The sequence below is a fragment of the Polyodon spathula genome, chromosome 9, assembly GCF_017654505.1.
Source record: "Polyodon spathula isolate WHYD16114869_AA chromosome 9, ASM1765450v1, whole genome shotgun sequence".
NCBI classification, from domain to species: Eukaryota; Metazoa; Chordata; class Actinopteri; order Acipenseriformes; family Polyodontidae; genus Polyodon; species Polyodon spathula.
Genome location: NC_054542.1, coordinates 41562850 through 41588788, shown reverse-complemented (window position 1 = coordinate 41588788; position 25939 = coordinate 41562850). Strand labels below are relative to the sequence as shown.

Sequence of the window (25939 nt, the reverse complement as noted above, 5' to 3'; positions counted from 1 at the left end):
ATATTTAATTTAATCATGTGGTCCAGAAAGCATTTGATACGCTACCGATTTTAAAGTGTCCAAGATACATTTAGGTTATATATACAGGGTTCTGTGCAGTATACTCTCTGCCGCAAGAAGATGAAGAAAAATTTACTTCCAACTGATTCGGTTGCATTTATGTTTTCCTCAGTTCTGTTGCTTAGTATTCAAGTCTTGCAAACAAATCTATAATCGTTTTGCATGCCACCCAATTTATAGCTCATGAATAAAGAAAAAAGAAAAATGACCTTTACCTTCATTATCACCAAGGAGAAGGTGAGGACCAGTAAGACAGTGAGTTCATAGAGAACAAACGTGGGGAACACGTGAAAACCTGCCATGGATCAAATACAGGTTCATGACGATAAATTATTGAGGGAGGATATCATATAACAGCACTTTAAAACTGTACCACAGTAAAAGCATAGCAAAGTATGATAAAGCACAGTGAAAGCATGGTAAAACATAGGTAAGGAGTGAGAAGGGTGAGAGACCTTATGTCCTTAGAGCTACAGTTGATCTCCCCTCATATTCACTTCACTTAGTTCTCTCTGTATGTGCATTTATTACATTTTCCAGTTTATCCCTTCTGCTTCAACACATTGCACCTTGCCCTGGCTCTTTGTCACAAAGGTGCTTTTAAGATTGCTTTGAGTACTTAAATTATTTTCCATAAAAAGCCATTAAATTAAAGCTGGGTACAACTTTTTTTTAATATACACAACTCTGAAAATACTGTACCTACCAATAGATGCAAAGAATATAATAGCAAGGAAATCTCTTATTGGTTCAATGCAGGACATGACCTCTTCAGTGATCAGGTGACCTTGTGATGACATGACAGCTCCAGCCAAAAAACAGCCCAATTCCATTGAGACATCAAACATCTCTGTTATCTGCAGCAGGGAAGTCAGAATCAGATTTTCACATTTTATTTCCTTCTATAAAATTAATAATAAGGGCCTCCCTTATCAAATGATATCCATAGTCAATAAATATAATTTGGGCTATCCTCTTCGTCATCTTTGCTAGCGTGGTTGGATTGTGTTGTTTTATTCACCAATTGCTTCCACTGTGACAGTTTGTATTGCAATTAGTGCTATCTAGGTAAACAATCTATGAATAAAAAATACACAACGGTCTTGTTGCTTATTTCTTTAAAAATGAAATATTGCGCCAGTGGCTGATAATTATTATTTTTTCATTATTCAAACTCCACTCACAGGGATGCTTAAATAATGTTAAATAATGGTATCATCCATCTGCACGCCAAAGATTTGATTTTTTTAGGACCAACAATGGCAATCAGCAGTTAGGCAACGTTGAAATCAGAGTCATCTTTACCGGAGACGTTTAACTGCAACAAACCAGACAAATCATGCACAGGACAGTTTGGGTTGGCACCTTTTAATTGAAGCTCGGCACGTCTATACTTCTATACAGCATATTCATAGAAAATCTACTTGCAGTTTTCCTTTGCAACTCTGTGGTCTCACTATACACTATCACTTTGATTTATTTAAAACACTCATATGGACAGAGTCACGTGCCAATACAAATACTCATCTGTCGTGTAAAATAAGCAACATCATTACTAAATAACATACCGTCAACATAGCAAAGATGAAGGCTGACACTCCCAAGACAAGTATCTCCTTATTCCCCTTGCACTCTGCATGCAGTTTTCTGTAATAAGGCCCAATCAGGTACGCCTTGATAACAACACAGATGAGAAGAACTGCTGCCAGGGAGAAGAGGATTTGGCCAACAAGGATAACTATACTGAGAATTTCCATAAAGACACTAGGGGGAAAACCAAAAAAGCACAATGTGACCATAGCTATACATATCCAATAGGCCAAGGGGGTATTTTTAAGATATATTGTAATGGATGCAACATAGACGTCTGGTTACAATCATAAATAAACTATGTGAAATCTCTGCTTGTTCCAACTATTTAACTTCTTCCAACTGCTGGTACATTACCTGGCATCCTGAGCCCTTGAGCTCTCATGGGCGGATGCTTGAACTGTGTCCAGACCAACTAAATCTAGTTCCCCTCTCAAGAATTCAGTCTATGTCAATCCCTGAAGCAATTTTATAAATGTTTTAGCTGCAACTGTTAGGAATTATTAATACAGCTACCCCTTTCCTTTTCTTTAAACTTAAAGCCAGTACAATATAAATATTTACTTCCTCAGCCCTGATGTTAATCAGTGGATCTCTAGTTACCTGTTATAATTGCTTCCTCCTGCTTGGATGAGGGTTGGCATCACAGCAATGAACAAGCTAAGCTGCACATCCTGCATGACCAACATTCCAAGCAGCACACTGCTGTAGTCAACCTCACCTGCCCAGTAAAATAAAACACAATTAACTGTCATTGCACATTTTTGGGACTTTTAAACTGACAAGCATTCTAAAGGGTTTGAGTAAAATGAATGGTTTTGTCACTGAAAGATGCTAAACGTGTACAGATGTATTTATACAGTCCCTTCCAAAGCTGAATGTTGTAACAGCTTTGGTGATCATCATTGAAAGACACACATTCTTGGAAGGTAAAATGGTGAACAACCACTACACTTGCAGGATGGATTCCTTAAAATCTTTCTCCAGTATTTGAAGGCAGGACCATTATCTATGCAGGGATACCAAGATATTTAGTGAGCACAGTGTTGATTTGGGGTAAGATGGGCAATAAATACCCCTCCCCTCATCCTTCTGCATTCCACCAAAACAGTTAGTAATACCACTGCACTTCTGAGACAGTTTTCTCATTATTTTTTTTTTTACTTAAAGACGGAACTGTTATCTATATACTATTCTGGGACACCAAAATATTTAATTAGCAAATGAGCGGAGTAGAATTACTCATTACCCTCCTTTTCTCCCCTGGCACTGCCAGAAAGAAACCTGGACACAAGTGGTGTGCTGGACAGCGACAGACAGGTCGAAATAAAGACGGTCTGCGCTGGTCTGATTCTTAACAGCTGTCCCCATAACAAGCCAAAAGCCACCATCAGGAATGTCATGCAGCAAGGTCCTTGCACTGAGATTTTCCAGACCTAGAACAGAGATTAAAAATAGCAAAAGTTACAAAAACATTGTTTATAAATCAAACCTAAAATTGCAAATAATATTCTGTAAATATATTTTTCCTTTTTTTTATTTTTTAATACAAGGCATGTTAAGGTGTCTTGTTATGGGTCTTGGATCATGATAGGTTGAGATAACAGCATGGATATTTCTCTATAACTAATAAACAAAAATGATAGGATTCAAAACTCTCAAAGCAGAAGCCAAGTAAATTAATTGACTTGTTTGTAGGCCCTTCGTCAGCAGCACTACCACATTCGTGTGGAAGTGGGTGAAATGTGACTCATATCAAAATGCTGTTGCAGTGATACAGGAAGGTAGTCCTAGGGCAGTGCCAGGGGTAGAGACTTGATATGCAGCAGGCAGTATTCAGATCTTTCGGTATCAGAGTCGTTTCCCTCATGGTAAGTGTTAGCATACCCTGCTGTTAAGGTTCTCCACGCCTCAGTTTAGAAGGGTTAGTGTTTTCGTATTGTAATGCATGACATGTCCATAATTCATCGGTTCCAACCACTCAATACTTTGAAGTATTTATACGATTAAAAAAAAAAAAAATAATCTCCTTCTGACCCTGACTTTTAAATTCAAGCAGAAATTAGCCACAAATTATTATAAAATTAGAGAATCCTAACACATGCATATCCAGCAAACACAGCCTTATTAAAAAAGAAAGTGCAAGATAATAGACACACAAGTGAATATAAGCGACTATGAGTATCAAGAACAGACTGCACAATATAGTCATCTTAATATAAGCAATGAACATAGGACCTATTGCTTAGATACTGCACCTTTCTCAGCTTTTCAGGGGAAAACTCCAGACCCACAACAAACAGTGTAAAGAAGACACCAAATTCTCCCAGAGTTTCAACCTGCACAATCGACTGAGAGATAAAAAGCTACATTTAATAATATATCAAATATAGTCAAACTTCACATAATACATTTATCAAGTACATTTTTTAAAATGGATATTAAGGAATAAGCCCAGGTGAAAAATGGAATGGTTGCATACTTGATATGCACCCTATTGCTAGGGAGATCGATATAGAGATATATGGTAGTAAATTAAATTGAGTGCAGGCTGTAATATTGGTTAATCTCTATAAGGTCTCTGACAGCCAGTCAAGTTTTCTTTTTTTTTTTTTTTTTTGTACATGTAAAATGTCAGATATCACTACTCTGCTTTAAAATGTTTAATAATTAATTCATGACTAATTTAACAATCTCTGCTGGACGTGGGATCCAAACCAGCACCTCCAAGGGAGAGGGCAACAAGACCACAAGGCCAGTGTTCGATTTAGTCGCTAATTACAGGCTGAAGCCATTCAATGTTTTGGTTAAAAAGTTATTCTTTGCGCCACATGCTAGTACAACTGAGTTCCAACTAATTGCATTCCTCAGTTCACATAAATCTCTAAAACTATTCAGAATATATTGAAAACTACTCTAAGTTTTCCTTCACCAACATCACCCCACTTTTTGACTCCCTTTTCCTAATCTATACCAGATAATACAATTGGAACAGCTGTGGCAATACCCTAGATTTGCCATAAGGTATGGATGTATATTTTTGTCACAGTTATTTTCCCACACCCTTCTTATCCCCACTGCAGATGAAATCACCTGCAAAGGGGATGAGTGGAGGTGGTCATACCCATGGATGTCATATTCTTCCATATATCTGCAAAACTGCTTAACCAATTGTCATGAAACTTGATATTAGCATTCTTTAAGTTATTGAAAATATCAGATTCTGGAGATATTATGACAAACTTGCATATATCTGAAGAATTGCTTATCAAGTTGTGATACAATACAATATAAATGCATTTTTATACAGCATCCTTCACACCAAGGCATCCCAGACCGTTGTAAAAAAGTTAAAAACAAAACAAAATAGCTAATGTATACAACACACTCCAGCTACATAACCAATTATTTAAAAGCACATTCATAAAAAGTAGGTTTTCAATTTAAATTTAAAAGAAACCAGTGTTTCAGTCTGCCCATTGGTGATTGGAATGGAATTCCACAACTGAGGAGCACAACAGCAAAAAGCTCTGGCTCCATCTGTTTTAAGATGACTTGTTGGAACAATTAATTAAAAGTTCTGCATTTTCTGATCTCAAAGAACGACTAGGAATATAGAGAGTTAGTAGTTCTTGGAGGTAGGATGGTCCATAAAAGGGCCTAATAAGTTATTCGGTAGCTCACTGGTAACCAATGTAAACGACCTAAGCACTTGAGTAATGTGTTGAGAATGACGAATATGAGAAAGCAGCCTGGCTGCTGATTAAACACTGAACTGCCAATCCGTACTCTTCACCATGCTGTGCATACTGTTGATGTGTGTCATGGCCATCGTGGCAGGGAGGTATATTACTGAGATACAGGCTGGAGTGACTACCATGTCTCTAGATTCAACTGCTTTGAATGCAGAGCTAATAGAGCTTTACCTTAATACTATTGAGTCCAGACGGTCCCAAGAGAACTCCACATATAATATAGCCAAACATTGTGGGAAGACCAATCATTGTACACAGCCAACCACAGGGCAGGGATAACATCACGACAGTCACAATATCCTGTAAACAAAAACATGTATTTAACAGCTTTAAAGATATAGAGCTGTTAAAATAACATCTATTATTACCACTTGGTAAGTGCCACATTTCCCTATATACAGTACTGGCAAAAGACGCAAAGAGTGCAGGATGAAATCCAGGCTATTCCACTGCTGGCCATGGACGGATGTTCCCAGGGGGCGGAGCATAATTGGCCAAGCGCTGCCCTTGGTAGGGAGGGCTTAGGTTGGACAGGGAGTCCTCGACTCACCGCACACCAGCGACCCCTGTAGACTGGCCGGGCACCTGCGGACTTGCCCAAAGCTGCATGGTCCTCTGACGCTGTAGCTCCGAGGTAGCTGCAAGGCGGGCCTGCAGATTGAAAACAAGCGGACGGCTGACGACACACATTTGGAGGACGCGTGTGCTCGTTTTCGTCTCTCTAGAGTCAGCGTGGGGGTTGCAGCGGTGAACCAGGCTTAAACATTCGGCATTTCAAATTGGGGAGAAAATTGGGTAAAAAAAAAAAAAAATTGGTGATTCCAAATAAATAAATAAAAGTAAAAACATTACAGCATGTTAAACATGTACGCGATAGTCCTGTTTAACTAGTTTCCATGTGAATACTATCTATGTGTCTTCATGTAACCTCTTTCAGAAATGCAGGACTGAAATAGGTACAGAACTACTCACTCGGCCACGTGTTCTTCACCAATTGCTAAAAATAGAATTAAATTTACAAATTTACCACAATGTGTAAATCCTTCATATAAGAAAATGTAAGACATATGAAGTGATGGTAATACATAATATAATAAGATTTAACACTAGAAGGACTAGGGATATACTCATACCTAGAAGCCCCGCAGCAGTCTTTCTGACGGCTGTATTCAAAACACTGTAAATAGTATAACAAAAAAAGAGAAACAGTCGGATGTAATTTTTTTTTTTTTTTTTTATTGAGTATGCCACAAACATCTGAACAACGAAGCGTATTTTATCTCTCTCTAATATATATATATATATATATATATATATATATATATATATATATATATATATATATATTTATTTTTATTTTACAAATCAAAACAAGAAAATGTAAATAAACAAACACCTGAACAGACATCGGTTTACAACATATTGTACATATTTATAAAACTGAAACAACAGCAATACATTTTTTACTTTAACAGCAATCTGTTTAATACCATCAGATGAGCAAAAGCAACTGAACAACGTAGATAATTAAACCTCGAAAAAAAAAACACCACATTTTACAGGAACACACAGCATAAGTTATAAAAAAAAAAAAAAAAAAAAAGTCTAATTTATTTTTGTTTCGACAAAAAGGTATTCCTTTACCTTGAATCTAAAGCTGTTCACAATCAACACAGAAAATGCGCTTCTCCACGTCACCTTTCTGCACAGGGCACAGCTCTCCGAAGTTTTATTTTTATTGCACTTGCTAACCTGGCATTGGTGTCTCCTGCGGCTCTCAATGGGGTTGCCAGCTTCAGCTGTGGGTGCACGCTTGGCAGTCTCCCTCTGTTCCAAATGCTTCTTGCGAAGTTCCTCTGCTAACTGTAAAATAAATTCTTCTCCATACATTCTTTGTAATGTAGCCAGGAGCTGATGGCTGCTAGGTGCAATACATTGTAAAACACCTGAACAGACCACTGTCGGAAGCCAGCTTTCACAGAATACATCCGTGCCATCTGATCCAAAACATCAACTCCATATTTTGTAGCGTAGTAAAACTCCACGGTCTCTGGTATTTATTTTCACTAGTCCCGAAGCTAATCGACTGACCAAAGCAGCGCAGCTGGCGCTTCAAAAGGCTGATTGAAAACACAGACTGCCAGAGATTAGAGTGTAATCTGATTACAGCTAAACACATTGCAGACTGGTAAACACAAATAATAAAGTAGAATACCGTTCTGTATAATCAAAATACAATTGTTTTCCATGTGGCCGTCAATGTGACTGCTCCTGGGACTCGGTATAATGTAATATATCTCCTTAATTTCTGCACTCCCGCGTTTCATGCTTTGTGCGAATATTTAATTCATATGGACAGAAAGGTATATGAATGCGCATATGTTATACGAATGGATAAAACTACATTTTAAAACCAAAAACCACCAAAATGGCCGCTGCAGGGCCTCTAGTGTTAAGTGAATTATTTTGTTTAAATTTTTTTTTTTTTTTAAAAGTTCAGTAAAACCTGTTTATTTCAGTCACACTGAGTAATCTGGCAATATTATAGTATAATAATATAAGTCAGTGATACTGGCAATATAATATTTGACCGTATAATATCAATATATATATAATATATATATTATATATATATATATATATTATATTATATTAAAATCATCAGCGCGGTACTAAAAATGGGGTAATAAAAAAGAGGGTTAAAGCCAATTGATTTTTACCCCATTTTTCTCCCAATTTGAAATGGCCGACTGTGTTATTTTACGCTCAGCTCACCGCTACCACCCCCGTGCTGACTCTGGAGCAACGAACACATGCTGTCATTCGAATCGTGTGCAGTCAGCCAACCGCTTTTTTTTCCCACTCTGCAGGCCTGCCATGCAGCTACCTCAGACCTACAGAATCGGAGGACAACACAGCTCTGGGCAGCTTACAGATAAGCCCGCAGGTGCCCAGCCAGTCTACAGGGGTCACTGGTGCGCGGTGAGCCGAGGACACCCTGGCCAACCTAAGCCGTCCCCACCCGGGTGACACTCGGCCAGCTGTGCACTGCCCCTTGGGAGCTCTCGTCCACGGTCAGCTCTTGAACAGGATGGACTTGAACCAGTGACCCCAATGCTATAGGGCGCATCCTGCACTCCATGCGGAGCGCCTTTACTGGATGTGCCACTCGGAAGCCCCCAATAAAAAATATTATATACCATGTAACATATACCTTGCAAAAGTAAGTCACCATATCTGACACCTGAAGTTGAATGTTATCCAGAGATGGAATTAAGACTCCCTTTGCATACCAGTTTGATACATTCCTTGTTTACCTATGAGTTTAATAAGACACATCTGAGCTTGTTATCTGGCATACTTCCATCCCTGTCATCACAAAACCAGTGTACCTTGATGAAGTGGTGATCGGCCCTCGGCATGGTGGAGTCTCGGGGCTTGGTGAGGATATACTGGTTGTTCTGGGAGTCAATCAGCATGCTCAGCCCCAGGTCATATTCTACCTCCCGCTTGGAATAGTTCCTCCGAGAGTCCTGCTCATCATCCTCCACCCGGAGAACCGCTTCCACATTGACACCTTTGACCTGCCGAGAGGCAGAGTGTTTCACGCACAGAGGTTTGGGTGTACAGCGAGGAGGTACGGGAGAGAAAGAGGAGAGAAAATTAAAATAATAACAATTGCTACTCATGCTGGCTTAGTACCAGTGTGATACTTGCTCTATTTAGTGTTTGTTTAGTGTTCCTCCACTGTTTGTTTGTCTATTTGTTTTGGCCAATGTACAGTTTTGTTTGTTTAGTGTTGTTTTCTGTTTAAACGTTTTACCTTCAATAAACCGGTGCAACAACGCATTTCACTCGCTATTCTGTGTGTTTCTTCCTGGCCTGATGTCACCACACAAGCCAACCTGTCACAGACCTCAAGCAAAGGTACTAGGAGGCACTGCTTTGACTTCTTACCCAGAGAAGTGGAAACTACTTCCTAGGGGAGCTGCTGTTATCCAACTAATAGACAAGGCACAACCATTTTAGATATGGAGATATAAGTAGATGAAAAAAGTCTTCACATACTAGCTTGTTATCATCAAATGCGTGTTCCTCAATCTCCTCCTCCAATCGATCGGCTGCTTTCCGGACATCTTCTAAGATCTCATCCAGGATAGACAGGCTCTTGTTCTGTTGCTGCACGCTTTTGAGGGCCGCTGCTTGATGTTTCTCAGCTGCCATGAGCTCCACAAACTCTTGTTCCTCCTGTCATTATTTGTCAGAAAGAGAAAGAATTTAAGTGAATTACCACATTCCCACTGCAAACATTTTTTGTCCTCTCCTCTGGGAAGTTACTAGCTTTTTAATTAAGAGAAGCAAGAAAATGTGAAAGATTATCAGTCTCATTTCTTCCTGGGCACAAGTTGAAATGCCTTTTAGTTTAACTGTGATAGTCACAAAAGTGCACGGTCAGCTATTTTTTTTTTTTTTTTTGTCCAATAAGAAAGCTCCAAGAAAGGATTAAAGAGAAGCCCAATTTAACTCAAAACCACATGTCACAAAACATAAGTCACAAGCCACTATGCATTTATAGTGGTACACTGCTACAGATAAGGATGAAAAACCTAGCTTCAAATCCTAGTTAAGTGGAAAAAAAAAATACTGGCAGAACAGAACAATATGATGACCTAAACTGGTCGATGTAACCTGGTTCCTAAAGTTTGTTTCAATTTTCTTTTTTTCTGCTAAACATAGTACAAGTTAAACATTTACTGGTATGAAGATAATGATTTCTGTTTTGTGTTTATGTATTGTAAACTGTACAGATTGTATCAAAGATCAAGAAGTTATTCAGCTCAGACAGTATGGGTCATTCCAACTGTGTTTTCTCCATTTGTGTCTGATAGGGTTGAGGGATCCAGGGTAGCTGTGTGTGTAGAAAACAAGAGATGTGCAACCGCAATGCACCACATGGTGAGAACGTGTATTATGGTACTCATGTGATGAGCTATGATCTAATTTTTCTCCATATGGGATATTACTTTTTTTGGAATTTACACTACATTTAACCTGCCATTGGACCCTGAACAACTTCCCTCGTACAGTCACCCGTAACCTAGCTACTTACCTTAATGGCAGCTTCCCTTAGGGCCTCCAGCCGCTGCCTGCTGCTCTCCTTCATGTTCACCACATCCTTGTAGTCCCCCTGCAGCACCCTCTGTAAGCCGTGGATGGCCTGGAAGACCGAATTCTCGCTCTCGTTCAGCTCCTTCTGGAAGATCTCAAAGGTGTGCACCTGGAAGAGCTTCTCGGCGTCCGACAGCCCGGGGTTCTTCTCCACTGCCCTGATGGCTCCCTTCAGCTTGTTCAGGACCACGGCTTTCTGACGGAGCAGACCGGACATCTTGCGGCAGTTCTCGATCAACCACTGCCTCCCCTGCATCACAGTCGCCCCCTTGCCACGGTGAAGCTTGATGGCATGCTTCGCCACACCCACGTGCTCTGCGGCAACCAGCAGCTGGCACTTCAAAAGGGCCACGAAGACACACAGCAAGACCAGGCTGGGACCCTTCATTCTTAGTTAGGCCTCATCTTTCTTTTTCGTGGGAAACCTGATGAAAAGAAGCATTTTTACTATACAAGTGTAACACATATTATATCATAATCCCTTTCACACACACGCAATACAATGCACATTGTTTACCAATGGAAGACATGTCTACAGCATTAAACTTCAGTTTTTGTAACTTTCTGACCGTCAGATACTAGCATGACACTGACCTTTGGGCTACAGTACTCTACGTGGAGTTACTGTAAAAACAGTGAATAAACTACTCTATAAATTACTTTTGTCATTGTTTTTTGAGTCTCCCAGGATTGTTCCCAGCAATGCAGATCTTGTGTCTAAAAGCGTTGTGTGTTTATTTAAAAAAATGATTACTCTTCAGCATATATAGTAAAGGGCTTCCAAACAAAACCTACTGTAAGCTTCACTAGCCTGACCAATGAAAAGTCTGAACTCATGACAAAACAGATCATCTTGACCAAGATTCTCATCTCTTCAAAAAATAAACTGTGTTAAGCAGTTTTACACTTATCAAGATCTGAACAAAATACATAAGTGTGACATACTGTAATTAAGCAGGGATGGAAATAAAACCCCCACTGCACAGCAGTTTGATCCATTCCTGGTTTTACTATGGGTTTAATACAACCCACCTGAACATTTGACCTATACAATGTGGCTAACCAAGCAAGTGGTAAAACCTGGAATGGGTGAAACTGCTATGCAACTGGTGTCGTATTTCTATACTGCATTACTCAACAGGGTAGTTTCACATTCCACTTCAATTTTCCTGTCCTCAACGCTGCTACCCTGTAAAACAGTTCTCACCTGAGTCTTCACGTGATCCTGTTTTGTAATAAAAGGCGCCTCTCATGAGGACTTGTGAGCAGTCCTAAGCTGTCCTACTTAATCAATGCAAAGACTGTTTTGTTGAATGCCTTAAAGGAGAACAAACTGTTGGAGTACCCACTGCCATAAAGTATAATAACATTCAGTGCAGTTATTACTATATTAGTGCATATATATATATATATATATATAATATATATATATATATATATATATATATATATATATATAGGCTAGTGAAGTTTACAAATGTCATGTGTAACACATCTTCGGGAATGTCATACGATATTATATATATATATATAGACTTTATATTATTATTCTATAGTATATCTATATATAGCTATATTAGTCACGTGTCATTTCTTAGCGATATCATATACTTGCTGTTTTTATTAGTTTCCGAGAAGTATGCTTTCTCTGTGCACAATTCTAGAATCACTGCGACACGGTTAATTCTGAAATGGGGCAACAAGTAAACAAACTGGTGGAATTCGGACTTAATCGCTTATCGAGAAAACTAATTAAGAAACAACGCCCGAATACATCCTTATATAACACATAAAGAACAGGATCTGCAAGTCCTTGTTAAGGTGCGCATGTACTACCCGTAATCACATAGTATATACTATTTTATTATTATAAATATATGCAAACTACTATGGAAATTATATGTGCCTTGCTTTGGTTAAACACACATATGTTATGTAAAAGCCCTCCCCACTCAAGAAATCATTAAGTTTGTAACTCACCCCCGTACTGTATAAGCGACTACTGCAGCCAGGTCTCGATTCAAAACACAACAGTGCTACTTTTGACAACACACAACTTTCATTCGAAATGCTGGAGGACCCATACTTCGCTGACCAGCTCAAATCCTGATCAATAATACCGAAAATCGTTCGAAAAATAGTTCTCATAAAAAAAACAAAAAAAAAAACAACTAACATAACGAACTTAAAGCTTAACAAAAATAAAGATGTTAATGTCATTCAAAATAAAACTATTATTATAATTTGTTGTAGTATAATATTTAATACGTGTATATTTTGTTAGATTACAAATAAGTGTTGTATTTGAAAAACGGTATGTTAAAACATTGTAGATATTGTCACATCAATTTTATTAACGCTATTTTTATTTTGCTTCAGAAATAATTCCTTGGTCCAGACAGTTGGGAGATGTAGTTCCTATGTGTGTGTGTGACGCTGTACTTTTGGTTTGACCAATATTAATGAACTGCCATTAACACTTTTTGAAAGAGGAGGGCTGAAAATGGTTGTACATTATTTGCATGCCAGCACAGACCGTGGTTACACTGTACATACTAGGCTGTACTACATTTGCAGCGACGTGTTATCACGCATAGAAGATATAGAACGGGAACAAACTACAATTCCCGTGAACAATTTTCTCAACCGCGCACGCTCGCCAGCTCTCCAGCGCAGTCCCTGGAGGAAGATGCGCAAGCGCAGAACGAGCGATTGGCATTCAAGTTAGTCAAACAGCTGGTGATAAAATGGTAGGTAACATCAAAATAATAAACACAAACAAAAAATAATCAAGGGGGGTTGGGGTGAAGCGGTGGACAGCGGGGCGGGCTTATGTAAGTAAAGACAGCCAAGGGGTGTTGCAACGGGGTGTCTTGTTATGTATGCACTGATGGTTTGACAGTGTATATTACAGCACCCTAGTTTACCAGTGCTAGAACTAAGGAAGGTCAGTCAGAGAGTGTTGTAGACATATATCCCTTTTTGGTCTCTCTTGGGATACTAGAGCCGATCAGCAGCACACGGTCTCGGGAGATCGGTCGACGAGAAACTGCACTGTTTGGAATTCGGGGAGTCAGTAAGTAATGGAAAAAGGGAATTAAGCGAGCTGAAAGTCACCGGGCTACTTGGACAACTACCAGATATATTGTTGTAATACATCACGTTTGTTTTGTGTTTCATAAAATCACCGTCAGTGTGTGTGTGTGTTTTTCTTTCTGAAACAATATCTTTTTTTTAAAAATTATTATTAACATTTAAGCTGGTTGAAATACGTTAATCGAATGGCCAGGGAATAATTTTAAATAATCAATTGACCATAATGTTTTAACGAATACGTTTTGTTATTTATGTATTTGTTTCAATAGCACCGTGTCTGGCACAAATGACATGTACTGCGCTTTTTAGTGGCGTTTACTGAGTGTACAGCCTGCAAATGAGTGTTAACGAAGTTACATACAGTCACACAGTTACAGACCAGAGTTAGTGAAAGTACGGAGCTTATGTTGAGTCAAGTGTAGAAATACTGTGGAGCTTTATTTTGTATTTAGTTTGGTCTGCTACAGATATGGTTATGTCTAATAATAATGGGGTCGTTGCATTAAGCTGTCCTCTTTATAAAGGGAACCATTCTTGGGCCTAGGACCTTTTTTGTTTACTTGTCACAAGACAGAGCGAGAAGTCTGTAGTGATACTGATAGGACCCAGAGCTGCAGTGTAAAAATCATGTGTAAAGTTTGGTGAAAGGAATCCTGACTTTACTAGTCAGGAATAACAGTATGCTGCATTACTGTAAGGGAGATTCAGGGCTACTTTAATGACACTTCAAGCTTGACTGTCTTAATGTCAGCTAGCGAATTAGTGTTTTTTTTTTTTTTTTTTTTTTTTTTTTAAGAATCCAGGTTTATAAAGCAAGCTTTAGTATGGCTAGAACAGTAACAATCAACTGTTAAATGTTTGAAGTTCAAGCCCACATTTTATGCTTTTTTTGTAAGCCATAAAGTTATTTGGATGAGTGAACACAGTATAATTTATATATGGATTTAAAATAATTCTGCCTACCATAAAGAAACCGAATTAACCTATGACACTAGAGACAAACTGATACAAATAGTAGCCCTTATCTTTATCAATTTAAAACTCATTTCAAGGGCTTAACCAACACAAAATATTTACATTTACATATATCAGTGATTTAAGAGAACCTACTTTTACTACTTCTTAAATTACTGCCATAAAGCAGCAAAACATAATGACAGCCAGAAAAACACTTCCCGTCCACCTACTTCTATAAGCTGTACAAAGCACTACTACACAGAGGCATTGTCTAATTTGTTCTGTGTTGATATTGTAAACATTTCTTATAGTAGCGCACACCTTAAGATGTCAGCTACTTGTTTATAATGAGGATAGGCATAAACCCGGAAAATTGCCTGCAGAGTAAAAATATTCTATTGTACAGGTTTATACTGTAAAATAAAGCAGGAGTGTTACTTTCTACAGTCAGTACTTTTACTGTTTAGGTTGACCTGAGCTACTCAGCTGCTGTTTACATTGGTGAGTCATGAAGTTACATATATACATTGCAGAGGTGGGATAATATTACTTTGTATTAAAAGCTAGCCCCAGCCATTGGGTCCTCTGAAAGCAGCTGTTGTTTTCTGTGTGCATCGTGTCAGAGATCTCTGCACTCATGCGCATTCCGTGTCCGGAGCAGTTTGTTGTTTTTTTGAATACCAAGTTTTTCTTAAAGGCTGGAGGAATGTTAGTTTACTGTAAATCAAAGCTTGTTTTGCAAAGAGCTTTTAAAGAAACCCAGCATGATATTGCCATTTCATAAGTGGATGAAATACATGAAGGACCCTTGCAACAGGTGTTCTTTTATTAACTCAAATTACTACATTTATATTTCACCTCCAACCCGTTCCTGTGTCATGAACAATCTGCTATAACAATCTGCTTTTTTGCCATAACTTTCTTCCTGGTAAATTAAGTTATATACATGTCCTGATGTTAAAACTGTGGTGTAAATACAGTACATCCACTAAGATTCAGCTGTTTGTTTCTGTGAACAGTCCGTTAGGACTGTGGGCTGTTAAGAATCAGACTCCAAATCACATTGTAGAGGACATAACTCCTTGAGTGACCGTATCACAATGGTATATATGAAGGAGGGTGTCAAACCTTGAACTGGACACTGAAAAAACAATCAAACGAGATGTTGAAAAAGCAAGCTAACCATTACCAGAATTAAGCAGCAAACCCCAGAAATAAGCAGCCTGGCCACACGTTGATACTGTATCTGGCATAATTATTTCTACATCTTTGGTTGCAAGTCAGAGTGGCGGACCAGCGGCAGCTCTGATTTGATAATGGAGAGGAATTGTATCCTTTTACAGTCTGTCGCAGCGTCGATCTGTCAAACCACAGTGAAGTCATTTTAGTGACTCTAAGCCACTAACCCCTCTTCCTGCAGGTACCTGGATAGGAGACCCAGGTGCAAGGGCAAGATAATTCCTTGAACTTTAGATCTCCCATCCAAGCACCAAACCCAACCACACCGATGAGATCAGCGATAGAAAGGCTGCAAATAAAAACTAAGAAGTAGGACTGATTGTCTTTTCTCTGAGTTGTTGGAAGTAACATGAATAAGTTTATTCCCTTGTGAACCCCTGCACTATGTGGTTTTTGGCTTTCAAAGTTGTCCCACATTCTGACAGTTTGTGATTGTTTGTCTACCCACTAAGTAATCTACCCAGCAGGATGGCTTTCAAACCATGTAGGCCTCTAGCACATAGCAGGTGAAAATGAATCCAATCTGTTCAGGCCAACATACCTTCTTAAATGCTGTATAACTGACTGTGTTAGCCACAAGGCAGGCCACAGAATTAGATTGGTATGTTGAACATATTAGCAGCACATTCTCAAAATAACAAACAAAAAAACCCCCCAAAAAACCCACTTTCTCCATAAATGCACATGGCACACCTACTCTGCACAAAAAAGTTTATGTTCAGCCTAAATTGTTATGCCTTCAGCTTACTTGGTTAAAAATATGGTGGGCAATCCCACAAGGGAGAAACAAAAAGCCGCAGCTGAAAAGGCGAGGGAAAACACATTTATAAAACAGATTCAGTTTTCTATCAGAATTTAGACTTTACTGGACTCAACAGGGGGAAAAAAAAAAAGCTTTTTAAAATTATCATGAAAATATGGAAAACCATTGTACCTTTGTTTTACAGATCTTGCTTGTGTTCCTTTTTTCCGTAGCATAAGCTTAAGTCATCTCAGAAGGATAAGGTTCGGCAGTTTATGGCATTTACTCAGGCTGGGGAGAAAACTGCTCTATACTGCCTGACACAGAATGACTGGAAACTAGAGACGGCGACGGACAACTACTTCCAGAACCCAGAACTCTACTACAAAGAATCCATGAAAAACTCAGTAGATCGAAAGAAACTGGAACAACTCTATAACCGATACAAAGGCAAGTCTGTTTTTGTTTGGTTGTTCTTGTTTTTTTTTTTATTGTATTGGTTGATATGGTACCTGTTTTGTCTACTGTGACATTTCAAACACTTAATGTGGAAGTTTGAAGCAGTTAACTGGGAGTGTTTTTTTCCCCCGTTAGAATGTACCCAGAGGTTTACTGTCTAACTGGTTTTGTTGTGCAATGCCCAGTTGGCTGTAAGAAACATTCCATCTTGATAAATGTAATAATCACAGTGGCAAAAATCCGATGTGTTGCAGTTTTGTACATGCACTTTGGTGTTTGTGCACTATATTTTAAAACTTCTTGGAATTTTTTAAAACTACGTATTCATTTTCTACAACAGTGGTACTCAACTGGACCTCGATCAAATCCAGTCCAGGTTTTTACTCCAGGCATGTTCTAATGTAGGTAATTGAAGCTGCTAAGAGGTAATTGACTAATTTAGTACCTGGTTGGAATAAAGAACAGGACTAGAATAGATCTCAAGGGCCAGAGTCAAGTACCACTGTTCTAGAATGTCATTTATATGTATTGCAACTGCATTCCATCCATCTGAAACTGCACGCATCACAATTCCTTTTTTAAATTTTTTTTTTTTAAATATTGACTTTGCTTGTTTGCTACTAATATATACTTTAAAAACACAAAAACATTACTATGCAGGTATGCAAATAAGACTCCTATTGAATAGCAACTTCACCCATTGAAGTGTGTGATTAGTCAACAACCAGTTTCAGAGGTCGACTTGTTAGTGCTACCCATGTTACCTATCGCAGTAATACTTGTATCATGCATAATGAGGCAATGGCAAGGTGTAACGTAGTGTCCCAGGCAAGGCAGGTCTGCGCCCTTTGAAAGCCCCAGAGTCAAACTGCAGTTTAAAGCACTTTTAATATGTCACAAAGTAAAGGTTTAAACAAAACTCTTCGAAATAAACAACTCCCAAAAACCCCCAAGCTACGGCTATCCCTGTGGTTCCTTCCCTTTCTTTTACCTCTCCTCTCCACACTCGTATACACAAACAAATATTTCTCTTCCTTTTATACCAGGGGCTTGATTGATTCAATCATCCCCTCACCACCTGGCCACATTCCTCACTTGTCCATCCACTCTCAATCAAACAATTAATCATTCAATATAATAATCGGTCCATGTGGCTGTTCAAACAGTGGCCATCTTGTCTTTTCTTAACAAGGAAAACTAATCAGGCAGCAATTAATTAAAACTGTTTATCCATTGTTTTAATCTGTTTACTGCAAGTGTGCAGCTCAGCAAAATTGGGTGCACTATACAAAATGTGACCGATTAGTTAATGTGTAAAAAAGCATGCTGTAGTTTATGATCAATTACCATACTGCTGCCATGTTATATAAATTGTAATGATATGTTTTTACAAACGAGTCCGTAACTTCTGTTGATACAAGGATATTATTGCTGTCATAAGTAAATTTTGTTTTGTTGTCATTTGTCTGTACATTATTTTTCCAGACTTTTATTTTCATTTGGACCACACTATAAATTCACTTTTTGTGCTACATATGAATAGTTAGGAACGAGAGGAAGTCCATCAATGCTTATCTTCTGTTAAGTTCCTCACAATGAATACCTTTTAGCCATAAGATGAGTCCACTCCTCCCTAACGCAGCCAAAAAAAAAAAATAAAGGTTTGGAATTGAGAATGTTCACCTTATAAAATCTAATACAGGATTTTTTTTTTTTTTTTTTTTTTTTTAATAAGCTCCATAGTCCTTGAACTGTAGGTAACTTCAATAAGCCCCATACTGCTTGAACTCTAAGTAACATCAAATTACTGATGCAGCTCTTTACAAATTTGTGAAAGAGAAAAACAGCTGCTGTATTTGTGGTTTGGGTTCTCCAGTGTTTCTCTATGGTGAAATGTCATTTGGTGTCTTTTTGATTCAGATCCTCAGGATGAGAATAAGATTGGTATAGATGGGATCCAACAGTTTTGTGACGATCTTAACCTGGATCCGGCCAGCGTCAGTGTTTTAGTGGTTGCATGGAAGTTCAGAGCTGCTACTCAGTGTGAATTCAGTAAGAAGGAGTTTGTAGATGGAATGTCAGAACTTGGGTAAGTACTTTCGACCAGTAAGGCTGGGGGTGGGGGGGGGGGCAACATGACAGAATTTCAGGGCACATTACTGTAATATGCTTTTATCAAACTTCCAGACATAGGACGACACCCCTGTACCAGAAACTTAATTTTAAACTGTATTTCTGAAAAATGTAGTTCTGTGATCTCGTAGAACATTTATTTACCTGCTCTGACTCTGCTCTGTTCTGCTTTGCTCTCTCTCTCTTTCTGCCATACTTAGGCCAGTTTGAATGCTCTCTGGGTCTGTGTTTGTGGGTTAAAAAAAGGTGCTGTTGTCATTTAAACTAGTCTGTTATTCATGTATGTACATCCCACTCCTATAATAATGTTTTATAGGTAATATGCTATCATCTTATTTTCCACAGCTGCGACAGCCCAGATAAACTTAAATCCCAACTACCAAGATTAGAGCAAGAATTAAAGGACCCAGGAAAGTTCAAAGACTTCTACCAGTTTACATTTAATTTTGCTAAAAACCCTGGACAAAAGGGCCTAGGTAAGCAAAAAGAGCAATTTCTATAGTTGTTTGCTATGGAAACTAAACACAAAGAAATTCCTTTTTTGTAAGCCTTCTTTCTCGAGAACAGAAGCAAACAGCAGTCTCTGTTAAAATGAAGTTTATTTAAATGCACAGTGAGAGATACAGAGAGGCACTTTGGAAACCAAAACGTGCAAGAGCTCCGATGCTTGGAGTTTAATATCGTTTTGAAAGAGAAAAAAAAAATGCTAATGTTAAAAAATTAGATACAAAACACATGGAGAGTGCTTAAGAGAACTTTAAATCTATTACTTAGTTCTTTGGTTTTAGTTTTGTAAAACAAACAGGTACCAATTGCACATTTGGGTATTATGGGGTTTAATTGTGTAATTGTTTAATTGCTTAATTGTTTAGTAATCCCCTGCACCTGGTGGTAGTTGTAAATTAGAGCCAGGTGCAGGGTATTTAAGAGAGACAGGCAGTTTGTTCAGGGCTGCTGTGTGTAGGGAGGCAGAAGTTGTGGTCTGCTTCCAAGCAGTCAAGGTAAAGTGCTGTAGGAAACCGTGAGAGTTTGAGTTACAGGTAAACAGCCTAGCTGTCCTGGTTCAGGTAGGTTCCAGACTGTATAGTTAGTGCTCCAGGAAGGAGCTAGGTGTTTGTTTGTTTTGTTTAATTTATTTGATTGGTGTTTATTAAAAGTGCGCGTCAGCGCTAAGAAAATTCCATTTCTGTGTCCTGGGTCTGGTCTTAAAGGGGAAACGAACTCCGTGAGTGCGAGGATCGTTTACAATATATATATATATATATATATATATATATATATATATATATATATATATATATATATATATATATATATATATAATTTTATATATATAAAATTATCCCTCCGCGGGAGGCGCTTCCAAAGTGACTTTTCCGTTACTTGTAGACTGAAAAGCACATGCGACGAACGCACAAAGTCACCGGTTTATCATTCAGTAGCACAACGGTTGGGTATTGTATGGACATAACATAACATTTGAAACAAGAAGTACTTGTATGAGTAAAACTTTGTTCTTCATGAGTTGGTTTTTTTTTTTTTTTTTTTCTCTCTCCTCTTCATTTACAGACTTGGAAATGGCCATTGCGTACTGGAATTTAGTTTTGACGGGAAAGTTTAAATTTCTAGATCTCTGGAACAAGTTTTTATTGGTAAGTCCTGTCGTGCGCGTGTGTGTGTGTGTGTGTGTGTGTGTGTGCGCGAGCAAGGAAGATCTCCAGTGCTGTTCAAGTTTAAATCACTTTAGTAAACACTGAACGATGTACAAAGACATTATTGACCCACATCAAGAGCTCCAGACTGTTGTTGCTGCTGCATAGGCATTTTTAAAGTTATTATGTTAGTGCGGGTGTTCAGAATTCTACACCATGGCACAACAATATTGCACATTATTTATCCACATTTTAAACAGTTTTCATTCTTTCCTGTTAAAAAATATTTATTACAAAGGTACCAGGGAAGAAGATAAATTCCCATCATGGGTTTAACATACCCAGCTTTTATTGCCACTGTATCAGACAGTACCAGACCCCTGATAGGTCTGCACTACAGGTCTGAGGTGTCTGTTGAGGTTTAGTAACTGAACCAAGGTTAGAACTTGAGCGTTACATGCAGTCCTCTGATTGGGTACGTTATGAGTCGCACCCAATCACAATTCAAGAAGCATCCGGGTGCAGACATTGTGCACCTGTCGGATGTACAAACTGAAATTTATCTGCAATTAATTTCAAATACTAATTTAAAAAACATCTCAAGCCATAGTACTTTGCAGTAAACTTTTATAAGGGCAAGCCAGTGCATATCTGTAAAACTATTTTGCTGTCCATTGAAAAATAAATAATACACTTCTGTGGTTTTCCCGATTCAATGCTGTCTTTTAAAACAACAGTAGCACTGTTCTTGGATGATTATTCCACCAGGGGGCAGTAATCTATTGCTCTGGGAAGAAGGCCAAAAAAGCTTGTTAAGATTTCAGGGGCCATATTTTCAAACCATTTGTACTCCAGTATTTTAATGAACTCCTATTTTCTGAAAGACGTAAATGTCATGGAACTGTAACAAACTTGAGAAGCAAAAAGCTTGAGAGTGCTTCAAAGGCCATGAATAGAAGTATTTCAGTTGTTTGGTTTTAGTTTTGTAAAATCAGCAGCTTATTTTCTTTCAAAAAATAAGAATTAAAGACTGTAAAAAGCTTTGAAAATATAGTCCAAAAATTGTTGTCTGTCCTACTCCAGAGGTGATAATTTGAGTAGCTCCTTTCATTAAGACATGTGGATTGTTTCTTTCTTTGTGGATTAAGTCTTATTTGTGTTTGAGATCAATCTCATTATTTTATTATTACACTTGACAGGATTCACAGATGTTAGAATATCGAAGACGGAAAAAATTTGGCTTAAAAAACAAAACAAACAAAAAAAAAAACCATAATCCCTGGGAACCGGCCCGACACCGGGCAAAAAAAACGAACACATTTTAATATCTTTATTGACATACAATCCCTATAATATCAGGAATAACCACAGATTATGGTGTTGTACTATAGATTACAAGAAGATGACTTTAGTTTGTGATAACTGTTTGGGTTGTTAACACAGTACAATCAAAACACATTTCTTTCTTGTAGGAACATCACAAAAGATCAATTCCCAAAGACACGTGGAATCTACTTTTAGACTTTGGAAATATTATCGCAGATGACATGTCAAACTACGATGAAGAAGGCAAGTGATTTAAAGATAAAACAAAAAAAATAATTCAGAATCATAAAAAACAATCTGGATAAGTTATGAATTAGTCACCCCCCACTTTTATCAATGAACAATATACTAATACAAACCATTGGGACCTAATACTTCAGGCTGACTACTAGTAGACTGTAGATCTTGGTTTTGGACTACAGTGCACCTACTTGCAATCAGTGAGACCACTTTTTCCCCCCCTCTATCCCCCACAGGGAATACTGAAGGTGTCCTTACCCATGTACAAGTGTGAGCATATCCATTGAGAATATCTGTCAAAACCCAAGTAATAAGACACACCAGAGCTTGCTATCTATACACTGTATTAAAATGTATTATTGTATTAAAATTTGGAATGGGTGGAACTCCTGTGCAATATGAGTCTTATTTCCATACCTGCACTATCTTCAGGACATTTCTTAAAATATATTTTTATGAAATTTACAGATATATGGACAGCTTGTCTATCTTTACATATGCACATACATGTTTAAGTCACACTTACTTACTTTTTTACATACAGATAACCACTAATAGAGTCATCAGACCTTGTTGACTCGCCTATTGAAAACTGTCTTGGGACTCATTCTGTACATCTGTGTGTGCATGGGGGATCTACATAAAACTGCTATGATTTAGTGTTTACAATAGTGGCATTTATTGGCATGCTTTTTCTTAAATTAGTATTTGTCTGCTTCTCTTTCAGGGGCCTGGCCTGTTCTTATAGACGACTTTGTGGAATTTGCACGGCCAATAGTCACGGGAGGCAAGCGCAAAATTGTATAATTGTAGGCTCTCTTCATTTTAAAGACTAGAGACTGAATACCGCAGAAGTGCTCTGCAAGGAATGAAGAAAATCAAAACATCAAAGGAATGAAGCTCTTCTGGGGCAAACACCCTCGCGCACACGGTTTTTGGGCTGTGCAATTGTGGCAGGACATTAAACAACTTCCTTCAGCTTCTATGGGGCAACATAATGACGGCTAGCTCACAGAGTGCAAGAAAAAAATGGCAAATTCAAAAGATAGCTCTGGCTGTATGTAGGGGGGGGAACTGGCTTCAAGTATTGTAATGGTTGTATGATATAGGATATAGATTCTGCATGTTTTTATATTTTGGAACAATGTAAACTACAGACATTTTATTAACAAGAGTGAGAAGGCAGGGAAAAAAAGGCTTGAGGTTTGGAAAGCACACAGCATGCCATTCAGTTCATGACCCGGTGAACACCAGCAGTCACACATTTACATTTGTAATATATTGTACTTGTATATAAAGAAGAAAAGTAATTGTGTAAATTCAATAGTCAGTTCAATCTGTATGTAGTATGCTCCATTTCTTTTCTTTTGAATGCCAGCCTACAGAATTTGGTGTGGTTAAATTTACAAATAGTGGTAAAAAGATACTAGTAAAAACCAAAGGATGTCCTTATTTCAACAAGGGTTCAGGCGAATCATCCCTTGTTCCGTTCCAAACTAAGTCGTCACTGTGTTTTAAGTCAGCAGCTATACGCACACTACTTGGCTTCTTGCAGCCAGAGCATTTGAAATGTCTTTGTTTTGCTGTTTCTTCATTGTCTTGTATAGTTACACTAAGTGTAGAGTGGCCCCACAGAGCAATGCATCTGAAAGGGTGGCATTATAGTTTGTTCAGCTTCCTTGAAAAGCAAAGGACACTGTAACATTACTTACTGTAACCATACAATCTACACTGATATAAACAAGGCAATTAACCTGTCAGAAATGCAACATAGTGGCAAAGAATAGGCAAAGTTGATGTATTCATATATCAGTCATTCTCAATGTACCATCACTTGCAACAGTTAGTGATGGATATCGGAGTATAGACTAACACGTGCCATTGTTTGGCCAAAAGGAATCATATATACAGGGTGATTAGAAAGTAAGTGTATTGTGTGTGTGTATGTGTGTGTGTGTGTGTGTGTGTGATATATATAATCTCATTATTTATTTTTTTAAAGGGTGATGAATTGACTATATTAGTATAGATAGGTAACAAAACTGAAGTACTCTTTGTAAGCTTCTCGGTTAGTAGTGCAGATCATAATGTTAACGGAATAATATACAACTCTATAACCACTAGATGTCGTGGTAGCAACATGAATTTAGACTGCGCAAAAAGGGTTGTTCCATTTATGAAATGCACTGTGCAGGATTCTTTTGATTTGATTGATTTGTAGCATTTAAAGCACAATTCAGGTACAACAATAATAAGAAGAAAAGAGAAGCATGTTATCATTCGAATGTGTCGGGTATGGACTTTGCTTTATGGAACTTCATGCATATTTCTGAATTGAAAAAGCAGTAGCTGACTTGGATTAGTAAATATTGGTACTAATATATTTATTGCTGTATGATGGATGTTTCAATGAACGCATTTTGTTATTGAATTAGGTATTGGTGTTATGACATAAGTTAAGAGTGCGTAGTGTTTGATTTTTTTTTTTTATACATGTATTTTGTTTGAGGTCCTTTTCAAAACAACATACTATTTTGATGTCTGGATTTTAAGTTTCACGTGATGTTTTGTTCCCAAGTTGCCAAGCTAGGTTGTTGTGGTGTAACTGTATGTTGTGTAAAGTCCTGGACTATTGCATAATACATTATTGGTTTGTTTCACACCCTGATTAGCACTAATCTTGGATTACCTAATGTTAAATTGGGTAAGGTAATCCATGAAACCAGCCCCTGAAGTGCCCTGTATTAAATTTCTGCCTCAGCATGCACCAAGTGAATGATGTGCATCTTGAAAACAGTATTAATTATTTTATAAATATAACTAAATATTTTGTTGCTGGTGTTAGTTTTATTTATCATTTAATCTTGTTTTTTTTTTTAAACCCTATTTAATAAAGCATGTTTTTAACAAACAAACTTTTTCATTGTTTTGTTATTTCTCATATTTGAAGAATAATTAGTAATGATTTAAGGAATTTAAAGCCACAGGTTTCCAAAATGTTTGTCTTTTAAAATATGTAACTCCTCTTCCAGCCTCCTGTGACGATGCTAATACTAATGTTTAAAGGTGTAGCTATCTATCTAAAAGGCAAAGCCATCTCTGTATTGAGATTGAGCTACTTGTGCTTGTGAAACCCTTATACCTAGCATGATGCTGCTAATATCCTGTAGTCCCAACAATTGAAATAGATTTTGCACTGCTTGATGTAGTGCTGTATTAATATATAATGTCCTGAAATGTGCAACCCCACCCTCATCTTTCCCATGGAGCTGTTGCCCCAAGACTGACAGGTATTTAAAGCACATCAGCTTGTTCTTAAGTATTGCATGCCAAAAAGAAAAGATTACAACAACAGAATGTCTCCCCCTTGACAACATTATTATTATGATTATTATTAATAATCATAATCATAATAATAATAATAATCTGTATGTTGTGTAATTTCGAGAAATTGTGTACACTTGCAGTTTATGTCTTATTTTCCTAACAACTATGCAAAGTGCACCCCAAAACCAACTGGA

General features: G+C 37.8%; 2 protein-coding genes across 4 annotated transcripts in view; one reads left to right on the top strand and one right to left on the bottom strand.

The window, feature by feature from the left end:
- The window catches only part of tmco3 (transmembrane and coiled-coil domains 3), a 15586-nt gene extending 2900 nt beyond the window's left edge, over positions 1-12686 (bottom strand). Inside the window, exons 1-11 of the mRNA XM_041259630.1 lie at positions 12555-12686; positions 10516-10999; positions 9474-9653; positions 8798-8989; positions 5577-5705; positions 3909-4001; positions 2900-3086; positions 2254-2371; positions 1629-1824; positions 767-917; positions 276-355 (exon numbers count right to left, since the gene is read on the bottom strand). Coding sequence (XP_041115564.1) covers positions 276-355; positions 767-917; positions 1629-1824; positions 2254-2371; positions 2900-3086; positions 3909-4001; positions 5577-5705; positions 8798-8989; positions 9474-9653; positions 10516-10962 — 1773 coding nt within the window. The 5' untranslated portion in view covers positions 10963-10999; positions 12555-12686. The remainder of the gene's footprint in view (positions 1-275; positions 356-766; positions 918-1628; positions 1825-2253; positions 2372-2899; positions 3087-3908; positions 4002-5576; positions 5706-8797; positions 8990-9473; positions 9654-10515; positions 11000-12554) is intronic.
- A 592-nt stretch (positions 12687-13278) lies between these two features.
- On the top strand, positions 13279-25245 carry LOC121320881 (DCN1-like protein 2). Of its 3 annotated transcripts, none has more exons than XM_041259631.1 (7): positions 13279-13324; positions 16842-17058; positions 18988-19156; positions 19546-19676; positions 20770-20852; positions 22325-22421; positions 23146-25245. In XM_041259631.1, exons 1-7 carry the CDS (start codon positions 13322-13324, stop codon positions 23223-23225), a joined length of 780 nt encoding a protein of 259 aa, XP_041115565.1. In that variant the 5' UTR covers positions 13279-13321; the 3' UTR covers positions 23226-25245. The 3 variants fall into 3 exon arrangements, with proteins under 3 accessions (XP_041115565.1, XP_041115566.1, XP_041115567.1); XM_041259632.1 differs by lacking the exon at positions 13279-13324 and adding an exon at positions 13440-13650; XM_041259633.1 differs by lacking the exon at positions 13279-13324 and adding an exon at positions 13440-13650 and having other exon boundaries at positions 16814-17058.
- The last annotated feature ends 694 nt before the right edge of the window (positions 25246-25939 follow it).